At 35.0% G+C, this 22,809-nt stretch overlaps 1 protein-coding gene across 2 annotated transcripts in view; it reads right to left on the bottom strand.

Annotated features, from left to right (window-relative positions):
* Positions 1 to 22,809, bottom strand: part of HPSE2 (heparanase 2 (inactive)) — a 666,791-nt gene that overhangs the window by 224,062 nt on the left and 419,920 nt on the right. For both annotated transcript variants that reach the window (XM_042960186.1, XM_042960187.1), the window contains exons 4-5: positions 18,883 to 19,056; positions 7,849 to 8,020 (exon numbers count right to left, since the gene is read on the bottom strand). In XM_042960186.1, the coding sequence (XP_042816120.1) occupies positions 7,849 to 8,020; positions 18,883 to 19,056 (346 nt within the window). The remainder of the gene's footprint in view (positions 1 to 7,848; positions 8,021 to 18,882; positions 19,057 to 22,809) is intronic.

The raw sequence follows: 22,809 nt of genomic DNA on the forward strand, positions 1-22,809 counted from the left end.
TTTTCCTTCTTTTCTGTAACCACAATTTTCTTCTTTGTTTCTGTATCTGGATCTTCTATAAGACAGCTTGAGTATCCTGAAATGATCCTCTAAACAGTAATATTTTATCTCAAATTTTCCATCTCTGTCTAATGCTCTGCATATGGGAGATTTTCTTGATTTTATCCTCCACTTCTTTAAAAGAATTCTTTTTAAAAGCTTTTTGAAGATATGATTCAATAGAAATTTATTTAAGTGTACTCTTTAAGTATACAACTCAATAAGTTATATTTATAGAATTATACATAATCTAATTCTAGAATATTTAATTCCAAAAAGAAACTCCATACTTATGAGTGGTCACTCTCCATTTTCCCACAAGCTCCACCAGCCCTACCCAACCACTAATCTATTTTTATAACTATAGATTGCCTATTCTGGTCATTCCATATAAAGGAAATCATACAATGTAGGGCCTTTTGTGACTGGCATCTTTCGGTTAGCAATGTCTTCAAGGTTTATCCATGTTGTGACATATATTGGTATTTCATTTCTTTCTATTGTCCAATAATATTCCAGTGTAGAGATATGCCACTTTTCATTTATGCATTCATCAGCTATGGGTATTTTGTTTTTTTATGCCTTTTGGCTATTATGAATAATGCCACTATGAATATTTGTCTACATGTTTTTATGAACACACATTTTGTTTCTCTTGGGCATATACCTAGGAGTGGAATTGCTGAATCATAATGGTAACTCTGTGTTTAAACTTTTGAGTAATTGCCAGACTGTTTTCTGAAGCAGTTACACCATATTACATTCCTACCAGCAGTGTATGAGGGTTCCAGTTTCTCCACGTCTCCAATTTGTATTCTTTTTCTTTTCTCCAATATTTATTCTTGTATGTCTTTTTAATCTTGGCCATCCCAGGGGATTTGAAGTGTTATCTCATTGTGATTTTGATTTGTATTTCCCTAAATGACTAATGATATTAAGCATCCACTCATGTGCTTACTGGCCATCTGTATATCTTCGTTGGAGAAATGTCTGTCCAAGTCCCTTTTGCTCATCTTTAAAATAGGCTATTTGTCTTTTTATTGCTAATTTGTAAGAGTACTTTATATAAATCTTGGATACAGGTCACTTATCGGTTATGTGAGTTGCAAATATTTTCTCCCATTCTGTGTGTTTACATTTTTGATAGTGTCATTTGATGCACAAAACTTAATTTTGATGAGGTCCAGTTAATCAATGTTTTCTTTTATCACTTATCTTTTTAGTGTTGTACCCAAGAAATCATTGTCTAACCTTTATTGGACTTAATTTCAGCAATTATGTTTAGTTTCAAAAGATATCTTTTTGTTCTGATGGTACTTTTTTCACAGAAATGTGTTTTTACTCTTTAAGTACAATAGCTTCCTATATCTTTATGAGGATACTAATTAGAGGTTTTTATTTTTTAAATTCTGCTCTTGAATTATGATTCTTCCTGGGTTTGTTTGTTTGCTTGTTTGTTTATTGGGTTTTCTCCTTCATGCTACTGGTTTCACTTGTAAATTTCTTTAATGTTTATTTAGTTTTGGGAGACATAGAGAGAGACAGCACAAACAGGGGAGGGGCAGAGGAGAGAGAGGGTGACACAGAATCTGAAGCAGGTTCCAGGTTCTGGGCTGTCAGCACAGAGCCTGACACAGGGCTCGAACTCACAAGCTGTGAGATCATGACCTGAGCCAAAGTTGGACACTTAACTGAATGAGCCACCCAGACGCCCCTCTACTGGTTTTGTTCTCATGTCTTGTGGTCTTTGGCTATCTATTCATATTTAAAAGTTGGGGACTAAGTAAATTCTTCTGGTAGCATGAACAGATTTTTCTCAGCTGTTGAATATTTGGGCTTTTTAGGTAAGTCTCTCCTTTCACTGGGATCTCTATTTTATGGGCAGAACTTGTTCACCAACACATTTCACTTTAGAGGGGGAGTACAGTAGGGCATAGACAGCTTTTGGGCTAGGGTATCCCATAGTGCTTTATCTTAGTGTTTTATTATGCAGGAATATCTCTATCTTAGCAATACTAGCTCATCCCTAGGTTATCCTTTCAATTTCTTTGGTGAAGGGATTTGCTTGGAGATGATAGATTGAGTTGTCTTTGCTCTATATTGGCAGGTTAGGGGACTTAAAATAATGGAAGGGAGAGATGAACTGTAAGTGTAGTTCCACTGCAGACAGAATTTAATATAAACCCCTTGGCTTGGTCCCCTTTTCTCACTCCAAACCCTCCTGACTCTCAGCCTTCTGCAAGATGGATTGGCTATCTTTTCCCAGAGCCCATGTTGTCTGGGTTGCCACTTCCTCATTCTGCTTAATCTGTCAACAGGCTTCCATCTGTTTACTGTCTTATAGAAATCTATCAAAAATCTCTCATCAGCTTCTGATCCCTTTTTTGTGTGTTTGTTATTACGAACTTTTTTTTTAAATCAATTTTTAATAGGAATTGGGATGGTGGTTCTAGAAGGAAATGCAGCTTGTCCTCAGATCACTATCCTGAACGTGAAGCACACCCAATAATTTTAAAGCTATCTTTTATTTCTCTAGAGATAGTATTTCATGAATATGAATGTGTGCTCCTCTTGGTATAACTTCCTTTTGAAAGGCTCCCTTTTCTGCATGTGATGGCCCTTGAAAGAGATGTTAACTTCCAAAAGGATGAATTCATCCTTTATCAATTCTCTCATCCCTACCTTGCTGAGATACCCATCAATAAATCATGTCTACCTTAACTTCTCTCCATCTCTTCGGCCATTACCTTAACCCAATCTACCATGGTCTTGTAGTGAAACAGTCTTCATGCTGAGCTCTTCTGATCGCTTACTTTTGTACCTTGAAATCTATTTGGCACAAAGAATACAGTAGATGTCACTGCTCTTACAAAAACTCTGTCATGGGGCACCTGGATGGCTCAGTTGGTTAAGCATCTGACTTTGGAACAGGTCATGATCTTGTGGCTTGTGGGTTCGTGCCCCATGTCAGGCTCTGTGCTGACAGCTCAGACCCTGGAGCCTGCTTTGGATTCTGTGTCTCCCTCTCTTTCTACCCCTCCCCCGCTCATGTTCTGTCTCCCTCTGTCTCTCAAAAATAAATAAAAACGTCAAAAAATTTTTTAAAAACCTCTGTAATGATTTTTCATTGCTCATAGAATAAAATATACAACTTCTTTTCCATGGTATACACAGCCCAGTAATGATCTGGTCCTGGCCTATCTACCATTCTTTTTCTCACTATACTGTCCATCTTTCTATTCCTCAAATGTCTTATCCTTATTTCTGATTCAGGTCATTGAAAAACATGACCTAGAAACTCTATTTAGAACTTTCTTCCCTCTACTCTGAACATTTGGCTCCCATTCATTCTTTTGTTCTTGGTTTAAATAAATTATTCTTCAGATAAGTCTTTTCTGATCACCTTGTCTAAATAGACCCTCAACCCCAGTCATCTTGATTATTTCCTTCACAGAATTACACATATTTTGTAATAATTCATTTTCTTATTTACTGTGGCTCTCTTGCTAAGCTCCAAGAAGGTAAGAAACACGTTGACTTTTTTCTTCAATATATACTCAGCACTTAAGCAAGGATCAAATACAAAGTAGGTGTTCAATATATGTTGAGGTGGAAATTTAGTAGTCATCTCACTAGGATTTAAAAGCCTCAAAAAGAGCCTCAATAAACACTATTTCACTGAATATCTGCTTTTCTTCACACTGCCACATTAAACAAAAATAGATTAGGTCCTTACTCTGTAGCAGTTACGGCAACAAACTCCAACTTTGTTAAAACTTTGTAAGTTAAAAGAGCTGGGAAATTAAAACATTAGAAAGCCTAGATGAAAATTAGATAGTAACTTTATCCTAAATGAATAAGGGAATAAATAGCAAAGGCTATCAACAAGAAAGTAGACAAGAACAATTATAATAAAAATAAACTTCTGAAAAAACAAAAACATGTTTCAAAGTAACAAGAAAAGCAATAGATTCAGATAAAATTATCATTATATAGATGTTGCATACAAGTTTACAAAAGAGAAACAGGAAACTGATATAACCCTAAAGAACAATTCTTACACTTTAGATACAAATCACTGACTAAAAAAAGGGCAGTTCACCAATGAGGAAATGGAAATAATAAAACAAGCATTTTATGAACTATTTCTCATATTCCAGGCAATATGTTAGTCCCTGAAGAAACATGAGACTTCATGTTTCTATTGCTGTCCTAGTGAAGTTATATCCTGAGAAGATATTCCTGTTTAGTCCTGTAACTACCTAAGAAAAAAAGCTTAAAACTGGTTCTGTAAAGCTAAAGCTAATGATTATGATTTATATAAATCACCATAATTTATTTAAATTACTATACAATGATTTACAATGCTTCACAATCACATTTATGCATACTGCTTTTAGATCAATGAATTTAGAACCAGCTGTTGAATAAGTCAACATTCATTCAATAAGCATTTATAAGACACCTACAGTATTCATAGGTTCTGAGGCTAAATGAGTAAAATATAGACCATGTCCTGATCCTAGTCCACAGTCTATTAGGGAAGGCAGATATATAAATAAATAATTTATCATCAATTTGATAAGTGCTAGAGAAAAAAAATTAAAAATGCTATTATAAAGACAGAGGCGGTGGTAAGAAATTCTGCCTGAGGATGTCAGAGAAGACCTATTGGAAAGAAGAAACATGAGAGTAGAGAGTGATATTCCAAAGAAAATTACACAAACTAAAAAGGGGCATAGGTATACTTTGATGTAGTTAAGGGCAGATTGTGCACAGGGGGTATAGCTGATTCCTAGCTGCAAAGTGAGGCAGGCACTAGACCCTACAGGCCAGGGGTGCATGTGAAAGTGTTTGGATTTCAAGCAAGAGTGATTTGACCACATGCTGTATTAAAGAAGAGAAAACTACTCAGAAGAAATACATGGAGAAATAATTAGAGTCTGAGACTACATATAGAAAAACTATTTAAGAGAAAGAATGATAAGGTTTAAAATAAAAATGAGAAGAAGCTGGGATGTGACTGATACTAAGAAGTCAGAAATAACAGAACTTAATAACTAACTAATGGAGTATGTGAACAAAATAGAGGAATGAATGTAAAATGGCCTCCTGGTCCGCACCTCGGGCAAATGGTTATGGTGTCATTAACCAAACATGGGATAGCGGGAAAGGAGACAACCTAAGGATTTGGAAAATGTTCAGTTCTTTTCATAGTTAACAGAATTCTAATTTAAACAGCCATGTGGCATAGTCTTGCATTAATTAAACTAGAGTAAATGAATAAAAATGACTATAGTCATTGCTGTGGGGTATTGGGGGAAAAGATATACTAATACACTGCTGCCCTACAACCTGGTGAAGTCATTCTGAAAAGAAATTTGGCAACAAATATGAAAGCCATAAAAATTATCATATACTTTGACCCAGAAACACAACTTTTTGGAATATAGCCCAAGGATATAATTCAAAAGAAATAAAAAACCTATTTGTATAAAGATGTTTATAGCTGTGCTATATATTACAGACAAAAACTGGAAACAACCCAAATGCCCAGCAGTGAGGGAATGTTTAAGCAGACTTTGGTACATTAATGCAATGGAATATTTCATTGCTATTAAGAATGACAAATATGAAAACTATGTAGAAATAATAAAAGGGCAACATAAAGCAATGAATAAAAAATGCAGAACTCAAAATGATGCATGTAGAATGATCATAACTATGTAAAACTATATCGGTATAACCAGGAGGATTGGAAAAGAGCTGGTAATTTAGAGTGCTGACATTTTTGTTATTGTTGGTTGAGTTGCTGGGAATGTTTATGTGTTTCAAGTTATAATTCACTGTATATTTATTACATACACATTAATAAAGATAAATTTCCATTTTTTCTGGCATATAAAATTTTTAAAAGTTCTTATCAGTACCTTTCCTTTTCCCTAAATGACTTTCTCTATTCTCTGGAGTCCTATTAGTTTTTGGATGTATGGGGAAGTGGACTCCATATTCCATGACCTCCTAACTCAGTTAAATCCCAGCCTTTATAGTCATTCATAGCACCATGTTCCTCTCCTTGTTATTGTCTTAATTTTAAGATCAGCTAATTAATCTCCATGTCTCCCTTACCATACTCTATACTCCATGAAGGCAGAGAAATTATCTGTTTTTGTTTATGATTACATTCCTAATTCTGAACATAACACCCAGAACATAGCAGTTACTCAAGGAACGTTTGCAGGATGAGTGAATTGACCCTGTAGGCCATGTTAGTGAAAAGGCATTTCAGTACCATGAAATACATTGATGAAATCATTATGGAAAAAGGACAATCCAAAAGAATAACTACATGGATTAAAATGATAGTTACACACCTTGCTTTATTATATATTATGAACTATGAATAAAGTTCTATACATGTGATTCTTATTCCTCAATTGTAATACATAAAATGAAATCAACCTATTTCCATCACAACCCCCCCCCCCCCACACACACACAGAGTAATTTTAAAGTTCAGTGAAAGTATGCAAAAGGAAACCAAGAGCTGAATTTGTGGGTAGGAGCCAAAATCATGAAATTGTTGTGTAAGAAAAAGGGGAAGTTGCTCTTGAGAGACAAGGGGAGAAAAGAGAAGGATGGGGAAAGGAGAGCTGAAGTAAGGACTTAGGGATTCTTTGTAAGAAGGAAAGTGCCTAAAATTAAATTTCAGGTTATTAATGTTGTTACACTGTAAATCTGTATGCTTTCCCAAACCTTCAATAATGTCTGCTATGTTAATTACCTTAGATCAAGACTAGGGCACCACAAAAGGAGGAGAGAGAGTTCTAAGAGCCATTAAGTCACAAGGGCCATCCTGGAGGTTAGCCAAAGGTTTCTCTCCTCAGATAATCTCTCTTTGTATTCATATGGCATTTATCTAACCTCATTTAGAACGTGCACTTCACTGGAAAATGTCTTACTCATCTTTGAATTCTTAGGAGTAACCATCTTCATCCCAGAGTATGACAGGATGGCACATAACAGGTGGGTCTTGGTGCATACTCTGTGTTCTGGGGGAACTTTTGACTCTCCCCACTTCATAGTTCCCACCCTTCCTGCTTAAGTCACATCTCCACTTTGGGTCTTGGATTCAACATACAGCCTTCCTCTTCTTCAGCCTTCCTCATACCATTCTCTCAGACATTCCCTTTGACCCTATATAACTGGACCTAACCTGCATGGGTTCAATTGGGCCTGGCCCACCAGCAAGACTGGGCATAGTGCCTCATCCATAACCAATGCTTAAAATGATTATTAGATTCAGTCAAAGTAATCACATGGTAGCAATTCTCTAGAATACCTACTAATGAGTCTATCAGTTAAGTAGTGCTTGAATCTACAAGTAGTAATAGTGATTCTCAAATTTTTAATCCAGCTCCAACGGCTAGGGTTATGTTAAGGTTTACTTTCTATAAGAGGTCACAAGAATACAGTAATAGTATTTTGACTTTTTAAAAATATAAAATGCAATCAAATGCTTTAATATTAAATGTGTTTTTTAAAACAATGTAATCCCTTCCAACCTGCCCAAGAGATTGTGATACCCTTCCCCAGTCCCACCACCTCCTGCTGACTGTGGAAGGCCTGGAGAGATGACAAGTTCTTCCGCTGTTTGATGGAGAATCATTAATTTAGAGTTGGGGAAGTCACTATGGAAAAAGTCTCTCCATCTTTCTTAAGACTACAAGTAACCAGGAAAAATACAAATACATTAATCCATTACACTTATGAATAGTGTCATATGAACTGCTAAAAAATATGACCTACCCATCTAGGAGGGCGATGACGTTCTTCCTGGGCCGCCCAATATTAGGGCCATACAAGCTGGCTCTGGAGTAAATCCGGATGGGCTGCAACAGGCTCTTCAGCTGGATGTAATCCTTTCCCAACTGGCTGCCATTTACTGCCCGGCCATGCATGGTTCGATAGTTATTTGGCTCTAGATTAAAAGCAGACATGCAAGTCAGAGTTGAGAAGGGTAAGGCTCTGCCAACCCTTTCCTGTCCACATATCTCTCTGCTTTTTTCTTAACAATGTGAATAAAATACCCAAAAAGAGGGTGTGAACTAGTTTAACTCGAGGAACCATCATAACAAAAAGTCAAGTGCTATTTTACCATTCTCCTCATTTTCAAATGAATCTTTCAAAAGATCTCCTACTCCACAAAAGAGAGACCATACTGATTTTGGGTGATACTTTATAATGAATTATAATGAATAATACTGGGTTGAATATTGTCTCCCAAAGTTCATGTCCACCTGTAACTTCAGAACGTGACCTTATTTGGAAATAGGGTCTTTGAAGATGTAGTTAAGATGAGGCCATATGGGATCAGGGTGTACCCTAAATCAAGCGACTGGTGTCTTTATAAAAGGAAGGAGAGGGAGGTTCAGGTACACAGACATACTGGGAAGAGGGCCATGTGTCGACAGAGACAAAGACTGGAGGGATGATGTTATGCCAAAGATCGCTGGTAGCTACCAGAAGCTAAGAGCAAGGCATAGAGTAGATTCTCCCATAGAGCCTCCAGAAGGAATCAGCCCTGGCAATGCTCTGATTTTGGGCTTCTGGTTCCTTGAACTGTGAGAGACTAAATTTCTGCTGTTTTACACCACTGAGTTTGTGGTAATTTGTCATGACAGGCTTAGGAAACTGATATAAATGGTAAGAAAGCAAGGCTTTATAAAGATGGTCATTGTACCAAAAAGAAAAATCTTGGGGTGTCCGGGGGGCTCAGTCAGTTAAGCATCCGACTTCGGCTCAGGTCATGATCTCACAGTTCATGCATTTAAGCCCCATGTCAGGCTCTGTGCTGACAGCTCAGAGCCTGGAGTCTGCTTCAGATTCTGTGTCTCCTTCTCTCTCTGCCCCTCCCTTGCTTGCACTCTGTCTCTCTCTGTCTCTCAAAAATAAACAAATGGTTAATAAAAAAAAAAAAAGAAAGCAAAAGAAAAATCTTAATTTTCAATAATAACAAAGTGACTGGGTTAAACAATTTAGAGTACAACATCCTCCCTCAGTTTCTATTAACTTGGTGTTCTAAAAGGGCAAGGAAAATCCTAAAAACCAGCAGCTCCACTGCTGGAAAGAGCTAACTTGATTTGGAATGAAGCACATGCCCCAGGTAAGGCCAACACCTTGGTTACCTACAAGTTTTGATACTGGTAGGGTCAAGAAATTGACCAGCAGACTTGCAAGAAATTTAACAGGGAAATTTTGGGAATAGGACAGTCACAGTGGGCCTTGATAAGCCCACACATACCCTTTGTAGTCTGGAAAGCTGTGTGTGCTCAGTAGACTGGAGAGGGCACTAACTATCCATGTACTGACAGATGAATGTGAAACATAGCACATTCATAAAGGGGACATAACAAAGCATGTCAAAAAGGAAAAGTCAGTGAGAATTGTAAACTGTTTAAATTTGGAATGTGTTCCCCAAATCACACACAGATCCACTGGCAAAGGTTAGAAGTCTTACTGGCTTAAGGTAAGCACAACCTCTAATCAATCATTGTCTCACCATTAAGCTATGATGACTCAGGGGCAATCTTTAGGAAGCTGGCCTAGACAATGATTAAAAAATAGAAAAACAAGATATATCAGCAGCTATAAAATGCAAAAGAGACAGATGCTACACTATTAGTCCAGGTAAGTTACTAAACAAACAAATAAAAAAGAAACAACAGAAACAACCTCTGAGATGGAGGATTTGGAATCTAGAGTTGTTCCAACATATTATTTAAAATGTATAGTTTTCAACAACAACAAAAATTACAGCATGCAAAGAGATAGGATAGAGGGATCCATAAAGAAGAAAAAAAAAGTAGTCAATGGAAACTGTCTCCTAAGGGAGAAGGACTTCAAAACTACTATCATAAATATGTTCATAGAACTAACAGGAACAATACAAAATTAAAGGAAAGTATGATTGTATCGACTAATCAAATATAAATGAAGAGAGACATTATAAAAATGATCAAATGAAAATCTGGGACCTGAAATAAATCTTCACATACAGAGGAACACAATGAAATTATCAGCTGAATTTTTACCAGAAATAATGGAGGTCAGAAGACTGTAGAATGACATATTCAAAATGCTGAAAGAAAAAAAATTGGCCAAGAATTCTATATGTAGCAATCTATCCTTCAGAACTGAAAACAAAATTTACATCTTAAAGATTTTTTTTTTAAGTTTATTTATTTTGAAGTGCAGAGCCTGATGGGGTGCTTAAACTCACAAACCACGAGATCATGATCCGAGCAAAAATCAAGAGTCAGATGCCTAACCGACTAAGCCATCAGGTGTCCCAAAATTTAGACCTTAACCAGAAAAACAAAGAACAGAACTTGTGAGAAAATCTGCCTTACAAGAAATAAGAAAGGAAGTCTTTTAGGTTGAAAGGAAATGATACCAGATGGTGACTCAAAACCACACAAAGAAATATAGAACATTAGTAATGGCAATTACATAGAAAATATAAAAGATAGTTGAAAATATCCATTACTCTCCTTTGTTTAAGTTTATTTAATTTTGACAGAGAGAGAGAGAGAGAGAGAGTCCATGGGGCTCAAATCCATGGACTGGGAGATCATGACCTGAGCCAAAGTCAGACACTTAACCAACTGAGCCATCCAGGCACCCCTCCATTACTCTTTTTTAATGAATTTGAATAATAGTTGCATAAAAACAAAAATTATAAAACTGTGTTGTTGGGCTTATGACATATGAAAATGTAATGTTTATAATAATAATGGCTACAAAACAGAGAAATGGAGTTCTATTGGAGTAAATTTTCTATAGTTAAGTGGAATTAAGTTAGAATTACTCTAAAATAGATTGTAATGAATTCAGATATATTACAATAAGAAATTACTAGGAAAATAAGTAAAACAAAATAAAAACAAAGAAATTAAAGTGGTACATTATACAATATCTCTTCTGCATAAAAAGGCAGTACAGGATGGCACAAAAACAGACACTCAGATCAATGGAACAGAATAAAGAACCCAGAAATGGATCCACAAACATATGGCCAACTAATCTTTGACAAAGCAGGAAGGAATAATCAGTGGAATGGAATAAAGACAGTCTCTTCAGCAAATGGTGCTGGGAAAACTGAACAGTGACAAGCAGAAAAATGAATCTGGATCACTTTCTTACACCATACACAAAAATAAACTCAAAATGGATGAAAGACCTAAATGTAAGAAGGAAACCATCAAAATCCTCGAGGAGAAAGCAGGCAAAAACCTCTTTGACCCTGGCCGCAGCAACTTTTTATTCAACACATCTCCTGAGGTAAGGGAAACAAAAGCAAAAATGAACTACTGGGACCTCATCAAAATTAAAAGCTTCTGCACAGTGAAGGAAACAATCAGGAAAACTAAAAGGCAGCTGACGGAATGGGAAAAGATATTTGCAAATGACATATCAGATAAAGGGTCAGTATCCAAAATCAATAAAGAACTTATCAAACTCAACACCTAAAAAACAAATAATCCAGTGGAAGAAATGGGCAAAATACATGAATAGACGCTTCTCCAAAGAAGACATCCAGATGGCCAACTGACACATGAAAAAATGCTCAACATCACTCATCATCAGGGAAATACAAATCAAAACTACAATGAAATACCACCTCACACCTGTCAGAATGGCTAACATTAACAACTCAGGCAACAACAGATGTTGGCGAGGATGCGGAGAAAGAGGATCTCTTCTGCACTGCTGGTGGGAATGCAAACTGGTGCAGCCATTCTGGAAAACAGTATGGAGGTTCCTCAAAAAGTTAAAAGTAGAACTACCCTATGACCCATCAGTTGCACTACTAGGTATTTATTCAAGGGATACAGGTATGCTTTTTTGAAGGGAAACATGCACCTCAATGTTGATAGCAACACTATCAACAATAGCCACAGTATGGAAAGAGCCCAAATGTCCATCAATGGATGAATGGATAAAGAATATGTGGCATATATATACAATGGAGTATCACTCGGCAATCAAAAAGAATGAAATCTTGCCATTTGCAAATATGTGGACGGAACTAGAGGGTATTATGCTGAGCAAAATTAGTCAGAGAAAGACAAACATCATATGACTTCACTCATATGAGGACTTTAAGATACAAAACAGATGAAAATAAGGGAAGGAAGGGAAGCAAAACCAGGGAGTGCGATAAAACAGACTCTTAAATATGGAGAACAAACAGAGGGCTACTGGAGGGGTTGTGGGAGGGGGGTATGCTAAATGGTTAAGGGCATTAAGGAATCTTACTCCTGAAATCATTGTTGAACTATATGCTAAATTGGATGTAAATTAAAAATAATAAATTAAATAAAATGGTAAAAAATAAAGGCAGTACAGGATAAACAGAGGAACAAAAAATGAAATAAATGGAAAACAGCAAGATGGCAGATATAAATTCAACAATATTAACAATTACATTAAATGTAAATGAATTGAACACTCCAATTAAAAGCAGAAACCGTCAGGATGAATAAGAAAACTAAGATCCAACTAAACAGACATACTTTAAAGTAAAAGATACAAATAGGTTGAAAGTAAAAGGATGAAAAAAGATATACCATGCAAACAGTAACCATAAGAGAGCTGGAATGACAATACTAATATCAGACAAAATAGACTTTAAGACAACAGTGTTACTAGACATAATGTGGGGCATTTTATAATGATAAAAGTGTTAATTTGTCAGGAATATATAACAATTATAAACATATACATACCAAAAACAGAACACCAAAATACATGAAACAAAATTAAATAGAAAAATAGAAAATCCAACAATAATAGGAGACTTCAATATGGTATTCTTAGTTATCAGTAGAACAACTCGGCAGAAAATTAGCATTGATATAGGAAACTTAAATAACACTATCAGCCAACTTGACCTTATTGATATCCTTAGAACACTCCACTCAACAGTAGGATACCCATTCTTTTTTTTAGTGTATATAGAACATCCTTCATGATAGACCATATGGTAAGCCATCAAACAGGTCTTATATTTAAAAGGATTAAATCATTTAATGTATGTGCCCTTCTCACAACAGAATTAAACTAGAATTCAACAACAGAAAGAAATTTGAGACATCTATAAATATTTGGAAGTTAAATAATCCATGAGTCAAAGAAGAAAGTGGAATTAGAAAATATTTTTAATGAAATGAAAATAAAAATATAGTATGTAAAAGCACATGGGATGACACCAAATGCACAATCCATGAAAGAAATAATTGATTAATTAGACTTGATTAAAATTAAAAGTATTTGCTCTGCAAAAGACAATTTTATGAGAATGAGAAGATAAGCCACAAATTGGGAGAAAATACTTGCAAAAGACACATCTGATAAAGGACTGTTATCTAAAATATACAAAGAACTCTTAAAAATTAGCAAAAAAGAAACAAATGACCCAATTTAAAAATGGGACATAGACTTCAACAGACACCTCACCAAAGGAGATATACAAATGGCAAATAAAAAATGTGAAAAGATAAAAACAATATGAAAAGATGCTCCACATATGTCATCAGTGAAATGCAAATTAAAACAACAATTAAATACAACTCTATACTATTAGAATGACCAAAAATTGTTAACACTGACAGCACCAAAAACTATGTAGAATGTGAAGCAACAGGAATGCTCAGTCATTGCTGGCAGAAATGATAATTGATATGGTCATTTTGGAAGAGTTTGGTGGTTTCTTATAAAACAAAACATACTCTTACTATATGATGCAGCAATTGTGCTCCCTGTTATTTGCCCAAAAGAGCTGAAAATTTATGTTTTTACTTTTGGCTATGCATGGATTTATGGCAGCTGTATTCATGCTGTATTCATGCCACAACTTGGAGGCACTGAAGATTTTCTTCCATAGGTGAATGGATACATAAAATGTGGTACCTCTACACAATGGAATATTATTTAGAAATGAGGTAGCAAGCCATGGAAGAACCTTAAATGCATAACATTAAGTGAAATAAGCCAACCTGAAAAGGCTACATAGTGTATAATTCCAACTATATGACATTCTAGGAGAAACAAAATTAGGGAGAGAGTAAAAAGATCAGTGGTTGACAAAGGTTGAGGACAGGAGGAAGGGATATATAGATGGACCATAGAGGATTTTTAGGGCAGTAAAAATATTTTGTATGACACAATAGTGCTGGATATGTCATTGAACATTTGCCCAAATCCATAGTATGTTCATACTAAAGTAAATCATAATGTAAACTATAGACTCAGGATGATTATGATGTATCACTGTAGGTTCACCAATTGTAAAAAGTGAACCACTCTGGTGGGGGATAGTGGGGAAGGCTATGCATATGTGGAAGCAGGGAATATAAGGGAAATCTCTACTTTCTTTTCAATTTTGCTGTGAACCTAAAGTTGCTCTAAAAAAAGGTGTTCTAAAAAAAAAGAGAGAGCCACAATGAGATATTAGGGATGCACAGACAGAGAGAAGGCCATATGAGAACACAGAAGTTGCCCATCTGCAAACAAAGAAGAGAAGCCTCAAAAGAAACCAGGTCTGCTGATACCTAGATTCTGGACTTTGGGCTTCCAGAACAGTAAGAAAATAAATTCCTGTTGTGTTGTGCCTGGGTGGCTCAGTCAGTTAAGCATCTAACCAGCTCAGGTCATGATCTAGTAGTTTGTGGGTTCAAGCCCCATATCAGGCTCTGTGCTGACAGCTCAAAGCCTGGAGCCTGCTTTGGATTCTGTGTCTCCCTCTCTCCCTGCCTCTATCCCACTAGTGTGCGCTCTCTCTCCCTCTCTCTTTCTCTCTCTCGCCCTCAAAAAAAAAAAAAAAAAATATATATATATGTATATATTAAAAAAAACTTAAAAAAAACCAACTAATGTAAAATATCATATTAATAGAAGACCAAAAACACATTATCATCTCAATAGGTGCAAAAAAAAAGGCATTTGACAAAATCCAACACTCATTCCTGATATATATTATCAACAACTATGAGTAGAAAGGGAATTCTGCAATCTTATAAATAGTATGATGAAATACTGAAAGCTTAATGGCAAAACATCATGCTTAATGCTGAAATATTTAACGTTTTACCCCTAAGACTGTGAACAAGCAGGAATGTGTACTCTTGCCACTTATATTCAACATTTGTATTAGAGGTTCTAGCCAGTGCAGTCAGCTAAGGAAAGAAATAAAAAGCATCGCAATTGTGTAGAAAGAAGTAAAACTGTCTGTATTCTGAGACAACATATGCTGCACGTAGAAAATCCTAAATGACTCACACATGTGGGGGAAAAAATACAAGATCTAAGAAATAAATTCAGCAAAGCTGGAGGATAAAAGATCAATATATAAAATCAATCATATTTCTAAATACTAGCCATGTACAATACATAAATGAAATTAAGAATATAATTCCATTCACAATTGCATGGGAAAAAAATAAAATACCTAAGATTAAATTTAACAAAAAGAGTGCAAAACTTGAACACTAAGAACTACAAAACATTACTGAAATTAAAAATTGAATAAATGGGGAGATAATTTATGTTCATGGACAGGAAGACTCAGTATTGCTAAGATGGCAATTCTCCCCCAAATGATCTATAGATTCAATGTTATCTCTATTAAAATTCCAGCAGGCTTTATTGAGAAAATTAAAAAACTGATCCTAAAATTCGTGTGGAAATGCAAACACCTAGGATGGCCAAAACAATTTTTAAAAAAGAACAAAGTTGGATGATTTATACTTCCCAATTTCAAAACTCATTACAATGCTATTGTAATCAAGACAATGTAGTCCTAGTATAGGGACAGACATACTTATCAGTGGAACAGAATTAGGAGTCCAGAAATAAATCCATTTTTGGTTGATTTTTGGCAACAGTGTTATGAGAATTCAATAGGGAAAGGATAATCTTTTAAATAATGCTGGACAACTTGATATTCACATGCAAAAAGATGAATTTAGACTCTAAATTCATGCTATACTCAAAAATTAATTTGTTATATTAACTTGTAGCTCAAATGTAAGAGCAAAAACTATAGAACTTTTAGAAGAAAACAAACAAACACTTTGTGATTTTGGGTTAAGCAAAGAAATGACACCAAAAGTATGACCCATAAAATTAAAAATTGATAAATTGAACTTTATCAAAATTCAAAACTTCTACACTTCAAAGGATGCCATAAAGAAAATGCAAAGATAAGCTATAGACTGGGGAAAATATTTGCAAATCATATATTTGACAAAGAACTCATATCCAGAATATATTTAAAACTTTTACAACTCAATAATAAGGTAACTCAGTTAAAAGGGCAAAAGATTTGCGTAGACATTTCACCAAAGAAGATGTAAGAATAGCTGATAAGCACATGAAAAGCCATTCAATATCATTTGTCATTAAGGAAGTGCTAATTACGGCCATATTAAGATACTACTTCAAACTCACTAGAAAGGTTATAATCAGAGACAGACATTAACAAGTGTTTCCAAAGATGTAGAAAACCTAGAATCCTTATACATTGTTAGAGAAGAAAAATAATTTGGCAGTTGTTAAAAAACAAAAATAAACAAATTTACCATATGATTAGTAACTCTATTCCCCTCCCAGGTATCTTCCTAAGATAAGTAAAAGCATATATCCACACAAAGGCTTGTATGTGAATGTTTATGGCAGCATTATTTATCAAAGCCCCAAAGTAGAAACAATCCAGATGTCCATCATCTGGTAAATGGAAAAGCAAAATGTGATATATAGTCACACACTGGAATACTATTCAGCAATAAAAAGGAATGAACTACTTTTACATGCTACAGCATGGATAAATTTGAAAAACATGCTATGTGCAAGAAGTCAGATGCAAAAGACTATTATATGATCCAGTTATATGAAATGTCCATAAATGACAAATCTATAGATGAGAAACAGATTAGAGTTTTCTGAGACTGGGCATGGTTACAGGAATTGATGGCAAATGGGGATGAGGGATCTTTCTGGAGTGATGGAAATGTTCTAAAATTGGTTTCAGAGGTGGTTGTAGGAGTATATACATTTGTTAATTGAATTGCAAATTGAAGAGGAAGGAAGGGGGAGAAGGAGAGTGAGAGTGGGGGAAGGAGAAAGGGTAGGAGGAGACAGGAGGGACTGAACAGAGGGGTGCATTAATTAATTGTTATAAAAACAATAGGGTCAAGTTGAGCATTTCAGTTTGAATTGCTATAGGACAAAAATATTGTGTGAGAGAAGATAATGATGAACTGTTTTCAAATCCATTTTATTATCTATCTCCTCTACTAGAATGTAGGCAGGGATATTTATCTGGCATTTACTATTATATCTCTCAAAACTAGTATAGTGTAGTATAATATGCCTTTGGCACATACTAGGCAGTCAATAACTATTTGTTGAAGGAAAGTGGAAGGAAGTGAAGAAAGCCAAGAAGTTTTAATACCACTAAAGAAAAATAACCAGAAGGTAGTAGAAAGTACCTCCCTTTCTGTTAGAAGTCCCAAGTTCCTGACATAGATTTAGTACTTCCTGCTATCTTTAGCAATTCTCTTTACCTTTTTCAACATATTTCCTCACCTGCATGATATGTCCTTTATTAGGCACTTCATTTAGGACTTTAAGGTCCAAATAGAAGAGTATTTGGATATGCTATGTAAACTAAATACTATCAACTATAAGATGACAATATTGTTGATAATTACAAATGTAAACTCCCTAAGGAAGTAACTCTAAGGCTTTTGTCACTAACCAGTGGCAGAAAATATGCATCATATGCCCTTTAAAATAAAAAAGACTAACAGTATTTTTCCCTTGTTTTTGGTAACAGCAATGTTGAGATATAATTTATACCTATACAATCATCACATTAATGTACATAACTCAATGGTTTTAAGTATGTTTACACAGCTGTGTAATCATCACAATAAATTCTAGAACATTTTTATCATCTCACTCCCCTAGCCCTTGGCAACCACTAATCTACTTTCTGTTTCTTTACATTTACCTATTTTGGGCATTTTATATAAATATGTGACTGGGTTTTTTTATTTAGCACAATCTTTTCAAAGTTCATCTATGTTGTAGTGGGTGTCAGTACTTCATTCCTTTTTAATGGCTAGATAATATTCCATCATATGGCTATACCAGATTTTATTTACCCATTCATCAGTTGATAGACATTTGGGTTGTTTCCACTTTTTGGCTATTATGAATAATGCTACTATAAATACTTGTGTATAAGTTTTTCTGTGGGCTTATGTTTTCATTTCTCTTAAATATATACTCAGGAGTAGAACTGCTAAGTCATATAGCAACACCACGTTTAACTTTTTGAGGAATTGCCAGACTGTTTTCTAAAGTGGCTATACCATTTTACATCCCCAGCAGCAGTATATGAGGGTTCCAATTTCACCACATTCTTGCCAATAGTTGTTACTATAATCTTTTTTTTAATTATTATTATTGGCATCCTAGTGGGTGTGAAGTACTCTATCATTGTGGTTTTGATTTGGTTTTCCCTGATGGCTAATGTGCTTGAGTATCTTTTCATGTGTTTTTCAGACTTTTATATTTTTTCTTTGGAGAGATGTCTATTCAGATCCTTTGGCCAATAGTATTCTTTTACCAGATTCTTGTGGTGTCCTTAATATGAAGTGAAACATCCCAAGTGTTTTCTGGGCCAGTATGCTAGAGATGGTCTAACTGAGGCTATGTCCCGGGCCAACTTATTTTTTATCTTGTCAATTCAGAGGAAATGACAGCTTTACTTACCATTACCCAGTTCCCAAGATATGTTGTACTTTTTGCTGGCACTGTACTTCAACAGACTCAGGGCACTAGAACTGTTCCAGGAGTTATTTGGATTACGACGCAGTGCATTTAGAGCAAATATCAGGTGGAGTCCAGAACAATCAGCAAAGTTATAAAGTTTGTCTAGAGACCTGGCTGGGAAGAAGCAGAATAAGGCTTGTAACTTTAAAATCAACATTCCAACAAAAGGAAATTATTAGCTACTACAAAAAGGCTTTCTATGAGCTTCCTGCTAATTAATTCCTGCTAGGAATTATGCAGAGAGGCTTCAGAAGGATTATATTACCTTTTGGTTCAGAGTACATTTTGAAGTGATTTAGAAAGCAGCACACACAATTCTAGACATAGGTTGCAAATTAGCAACCAAGTCTAGTCCACAGTATGTTATTGTTAACAACAACAACAAAAAATAGATTGCTAACATTTAAAAATGGGATGGTATTACAAAGTAGCTAGATTTCTAGCTTCTCTTGAAAAATCAGAGGATCTGACACTGCTGGGTCTGTATTCCTTTATGAAATGATAGGAATAGTGTTGGGAGGCAAGGCCAGGAAAGATGACTGGCTGGTAAGTCTGGGAAAATTGCTCAGCCTAGCAGCACTTCAAAAAAATCCACTCAATTCCACATTTCTAATATTTCTGAGAATGGAAACACCATTAGGGTAAATATATTCATTGTTGGTTTGATCCCTGATACCATCAGTTCTACTCACATGTCCCATACCCACCCCATTCCTTCATATCTATTGCCACTATTTTGGTTCTCGCTCTCAGTTTCACTTGTATGAATTATCACAACAATATCTGTATTTGCCTATCTACTTCCAGATTCATCCTTCTTCCAATTTCTTTCATCAGTTTCACTCACCCTTCAAACCTTAGTGGATTTTTTTAGGGGCTCCTGGGTGGCTCAATCAGTTAAACACCCAACTCTTGATTTTGTCCAGGTCATGATCTCATGGTTCATGGGATCAAGCCCTGCACTGAGCTCTGTGCTGACAATGTGGAGTCTGCTTGGGATCCTCTCTCTCTCTACCCTTCCCATGCTCTCTATCTCAAAATAAATAAACTTTAAAAAAAAAAACAAAAACCTTAGTTGATTTTTAAGACTTTCTTCTTCTTTACTTCAAGGACTCTATGACTCAACCATAATTTTCTCCCCGCTTCAAGCCTCTCTACTGTCATCAATGGATTCTTTGTTGGTGTCAGCCAGTTCCGTTTATCACAGAATCCCCTGCTGCATTAGGCTTTGCTCTAATTATTCTCATTTAGCATACCTTTTTTCCTCTTCCTAACATACCCAGATCTTACTTGTCCTTTTAGACAGTGTTTTGCAAGGTATGGATGATATGACTTTAAGTGATAAACAGATTGAAAAAAAATTAGGTTAATAATTATGTACAAGGATTCGCCTTACTCTATCTAGTATTCACTATCCCAGTCCCTAGAGCAGAGTTTCTCAAATGGGGTTCTGTGGAACACTAGAGGTTTCTACAAAAGATGATGCAGAGTGACCAAAGCGGCCCATTAGCAATTGTTATAAGACCTTAAGTCTTGTAAAGCAGAACCATGATCATTTGGTTGAGTCCATTATCAGTTTTTGAAGTGGGGAAGGGGGAGCGGGTTGTCATTTTTATTTTCTTACATATATGGGAAAGTAGTTTTTAAGAAGCACCAAGAACAAGGACAGAAACTGTCTCATTTTAGTTAAAAATAAAATCCATGGGAATTTATCTCACATTTAACCCAGAGTCTAGTAGTTTGCAACAACAAAAAGTATAGGTTCACATTAAAGAAATAATTATTTCTTTAATAGACTTAATTTAATAAACAATTATTTCTTAATAAACTAAATCATTTCTTTTTAGCTCCAAAACAGCAATTAAAATTAAAATGCATTTATAAGCCTATTAAAGTGATCATGAGGGGCGCCTGGGTGGCTTAGTCAGTTAAGCATCCAACTTCAGCTCAGGTCATGGTCTCCCACTTCGTGAGTTCAAGCCCCATATCACGCTCTATGCTGACAGCTTAGAGCCTGGAGCCTGCTTCAGATTCTGTGTCTCCCTCTCTGTTCTTCCCCCGCTTATGCTCTGTCTCTCTCAAAAATAAACATTTAAAAAAAATTTTGAGTGATCATGAAACCAACAGATGTGTTTACTAATTTTACAATTATCTTATGTGACCGTAACTATGCCACTCATTAAGAAAATGGCTTCTTTCAAAGTCTTATATAAAATTGTGTCTTAGGCTATAATGTTATTCATATTGCTTTGACGTATAGTTTTATTAACTTTACTATTCAACATTGCTAATTTATTTTCATATTAAGAACATTAATTAAATTCATAAACTTTATTTAAGTAAGCCTAACAAGTCTACCTTTAGTAAAATTTTATCCCATTTTGGCTTAATCCAGTTATTTAACAAAAACATATTACGTTTGCCTTATAAATTTGCAAATTCATGACAAGGAAAGAAAGGGATAGGATAATTTCAGGAAAGAAAGTTAACTATTTGTTTTTCCTTTTTCTCTTCAAGAAAGGTTTTCTAAAAAGTAATTTTTAGTACAAATCTATCCTTATACTTACCATGTACCACATACCATACCCCCCCCCCCCCATATTGAATAGCATACTCAATAGTAGGATAGAAATTTGTGGTAAGACTTCCAGCCCTACTTGGCTAAGGTAAAAAAAAAATCAAGTAGAAATTTTAAAAAGGAAAAACTGAAGTATCTTCTATCTATACCACTGACCTACATTGGAGTTGGTATGCTTTTTGGGGAAGGGAAACCTACAAAAGAATAGGCTAAGAAGTTGGCTAAACAGATTCTCAGGAAAATACCGCTATCTATTTAAATGAGCATTGGCAATTATTATTGGATAATAATTTCTACAACTAAATGATCTCACTGACATACAATGAGATTTAGATATTTTTATCCAAAGGAACCCTAAAACTTGAGAATTTATTCAAGTGTTCCTCTGGTATAAAAAGTTTGAGAAAGCACTTCTAGAATTAAAGAATGCATAGAAAAACAAGTCATCTGAACACCAAAATATTCACTGTTGAATTGAGAATTGACTTAAACATTCTTCCCACTTGGCAAAATCCTATCTAATCAAATCAGTGTTTTTAATTTCTCCAATATAATGCAAAGCCATTATAAATCTAGTGGAGAACCAAGTTACAAGTCTGAGAAAAGAGGCAGGATTTCATGAAATCAATGAAAATAATGTCTGATTACTGGTCAAATCGCATGCAAATCCATCAACAAATAAGGATTCAGAAGAATTAGGTCAGTGAACTGAACAAGAGAAAATTCACAAGGATAACACAATAGACTGCTCAAAAATAATTTGAATATTAAAAGATGGAGAGGTCTATTTTGGAGTCTTTAATATTTATTCTCATGTCAGAAAGAAATTATTTTCTCAGAAAAATACTCAATATTTAATTAAATAATGTTCTGTTCATTGAAACTGTTCATAGTTACAATAACACCTTACAATTTATTACATTTATTTTCATAATTTTTAGTGTCATTTATAAATCAAACTTTTGCATCAAAATTGAATATAAATGGCTAATATTCTTTTTAGGTAAACTGATTCCCTTTAAGCGGCATTTTTCTGGAATTAATTATCTTACATAATGAGGATTTCCTATGTTGTTTTCATGTATATTAGAAAAACAAATATATATCAAACACAAAAGCACATCCAACCTATGATTTCATTGATCTGATGGTTTAAGACAAGGCAAAGGTATTTACCCAAAAGAAGATGTGAGTATAGAAAAAGTGTGGAGAAATAAAAATATAGATGGTTTGTTAATATGGCAAAAATTGGGAATTAGAGTGCCAGAAGTTTGGGAAATATTTCCTTA

The sequence above is a fragment of the Panthera tigris genome, chromosome D2 (genome assembly GCF_018350195.1).
Source record: "Panthera tigris isolate Pti1 chromosome D2, P.tigris_Pti1_mat1.1, whole genome shotgun sequence".
Classification (NCBI taxonomy): Eukaryota; Metazoa; Chordata; class Mammalia; order Carnivora; family Felidae; genus Panthera; species Panthera tigris.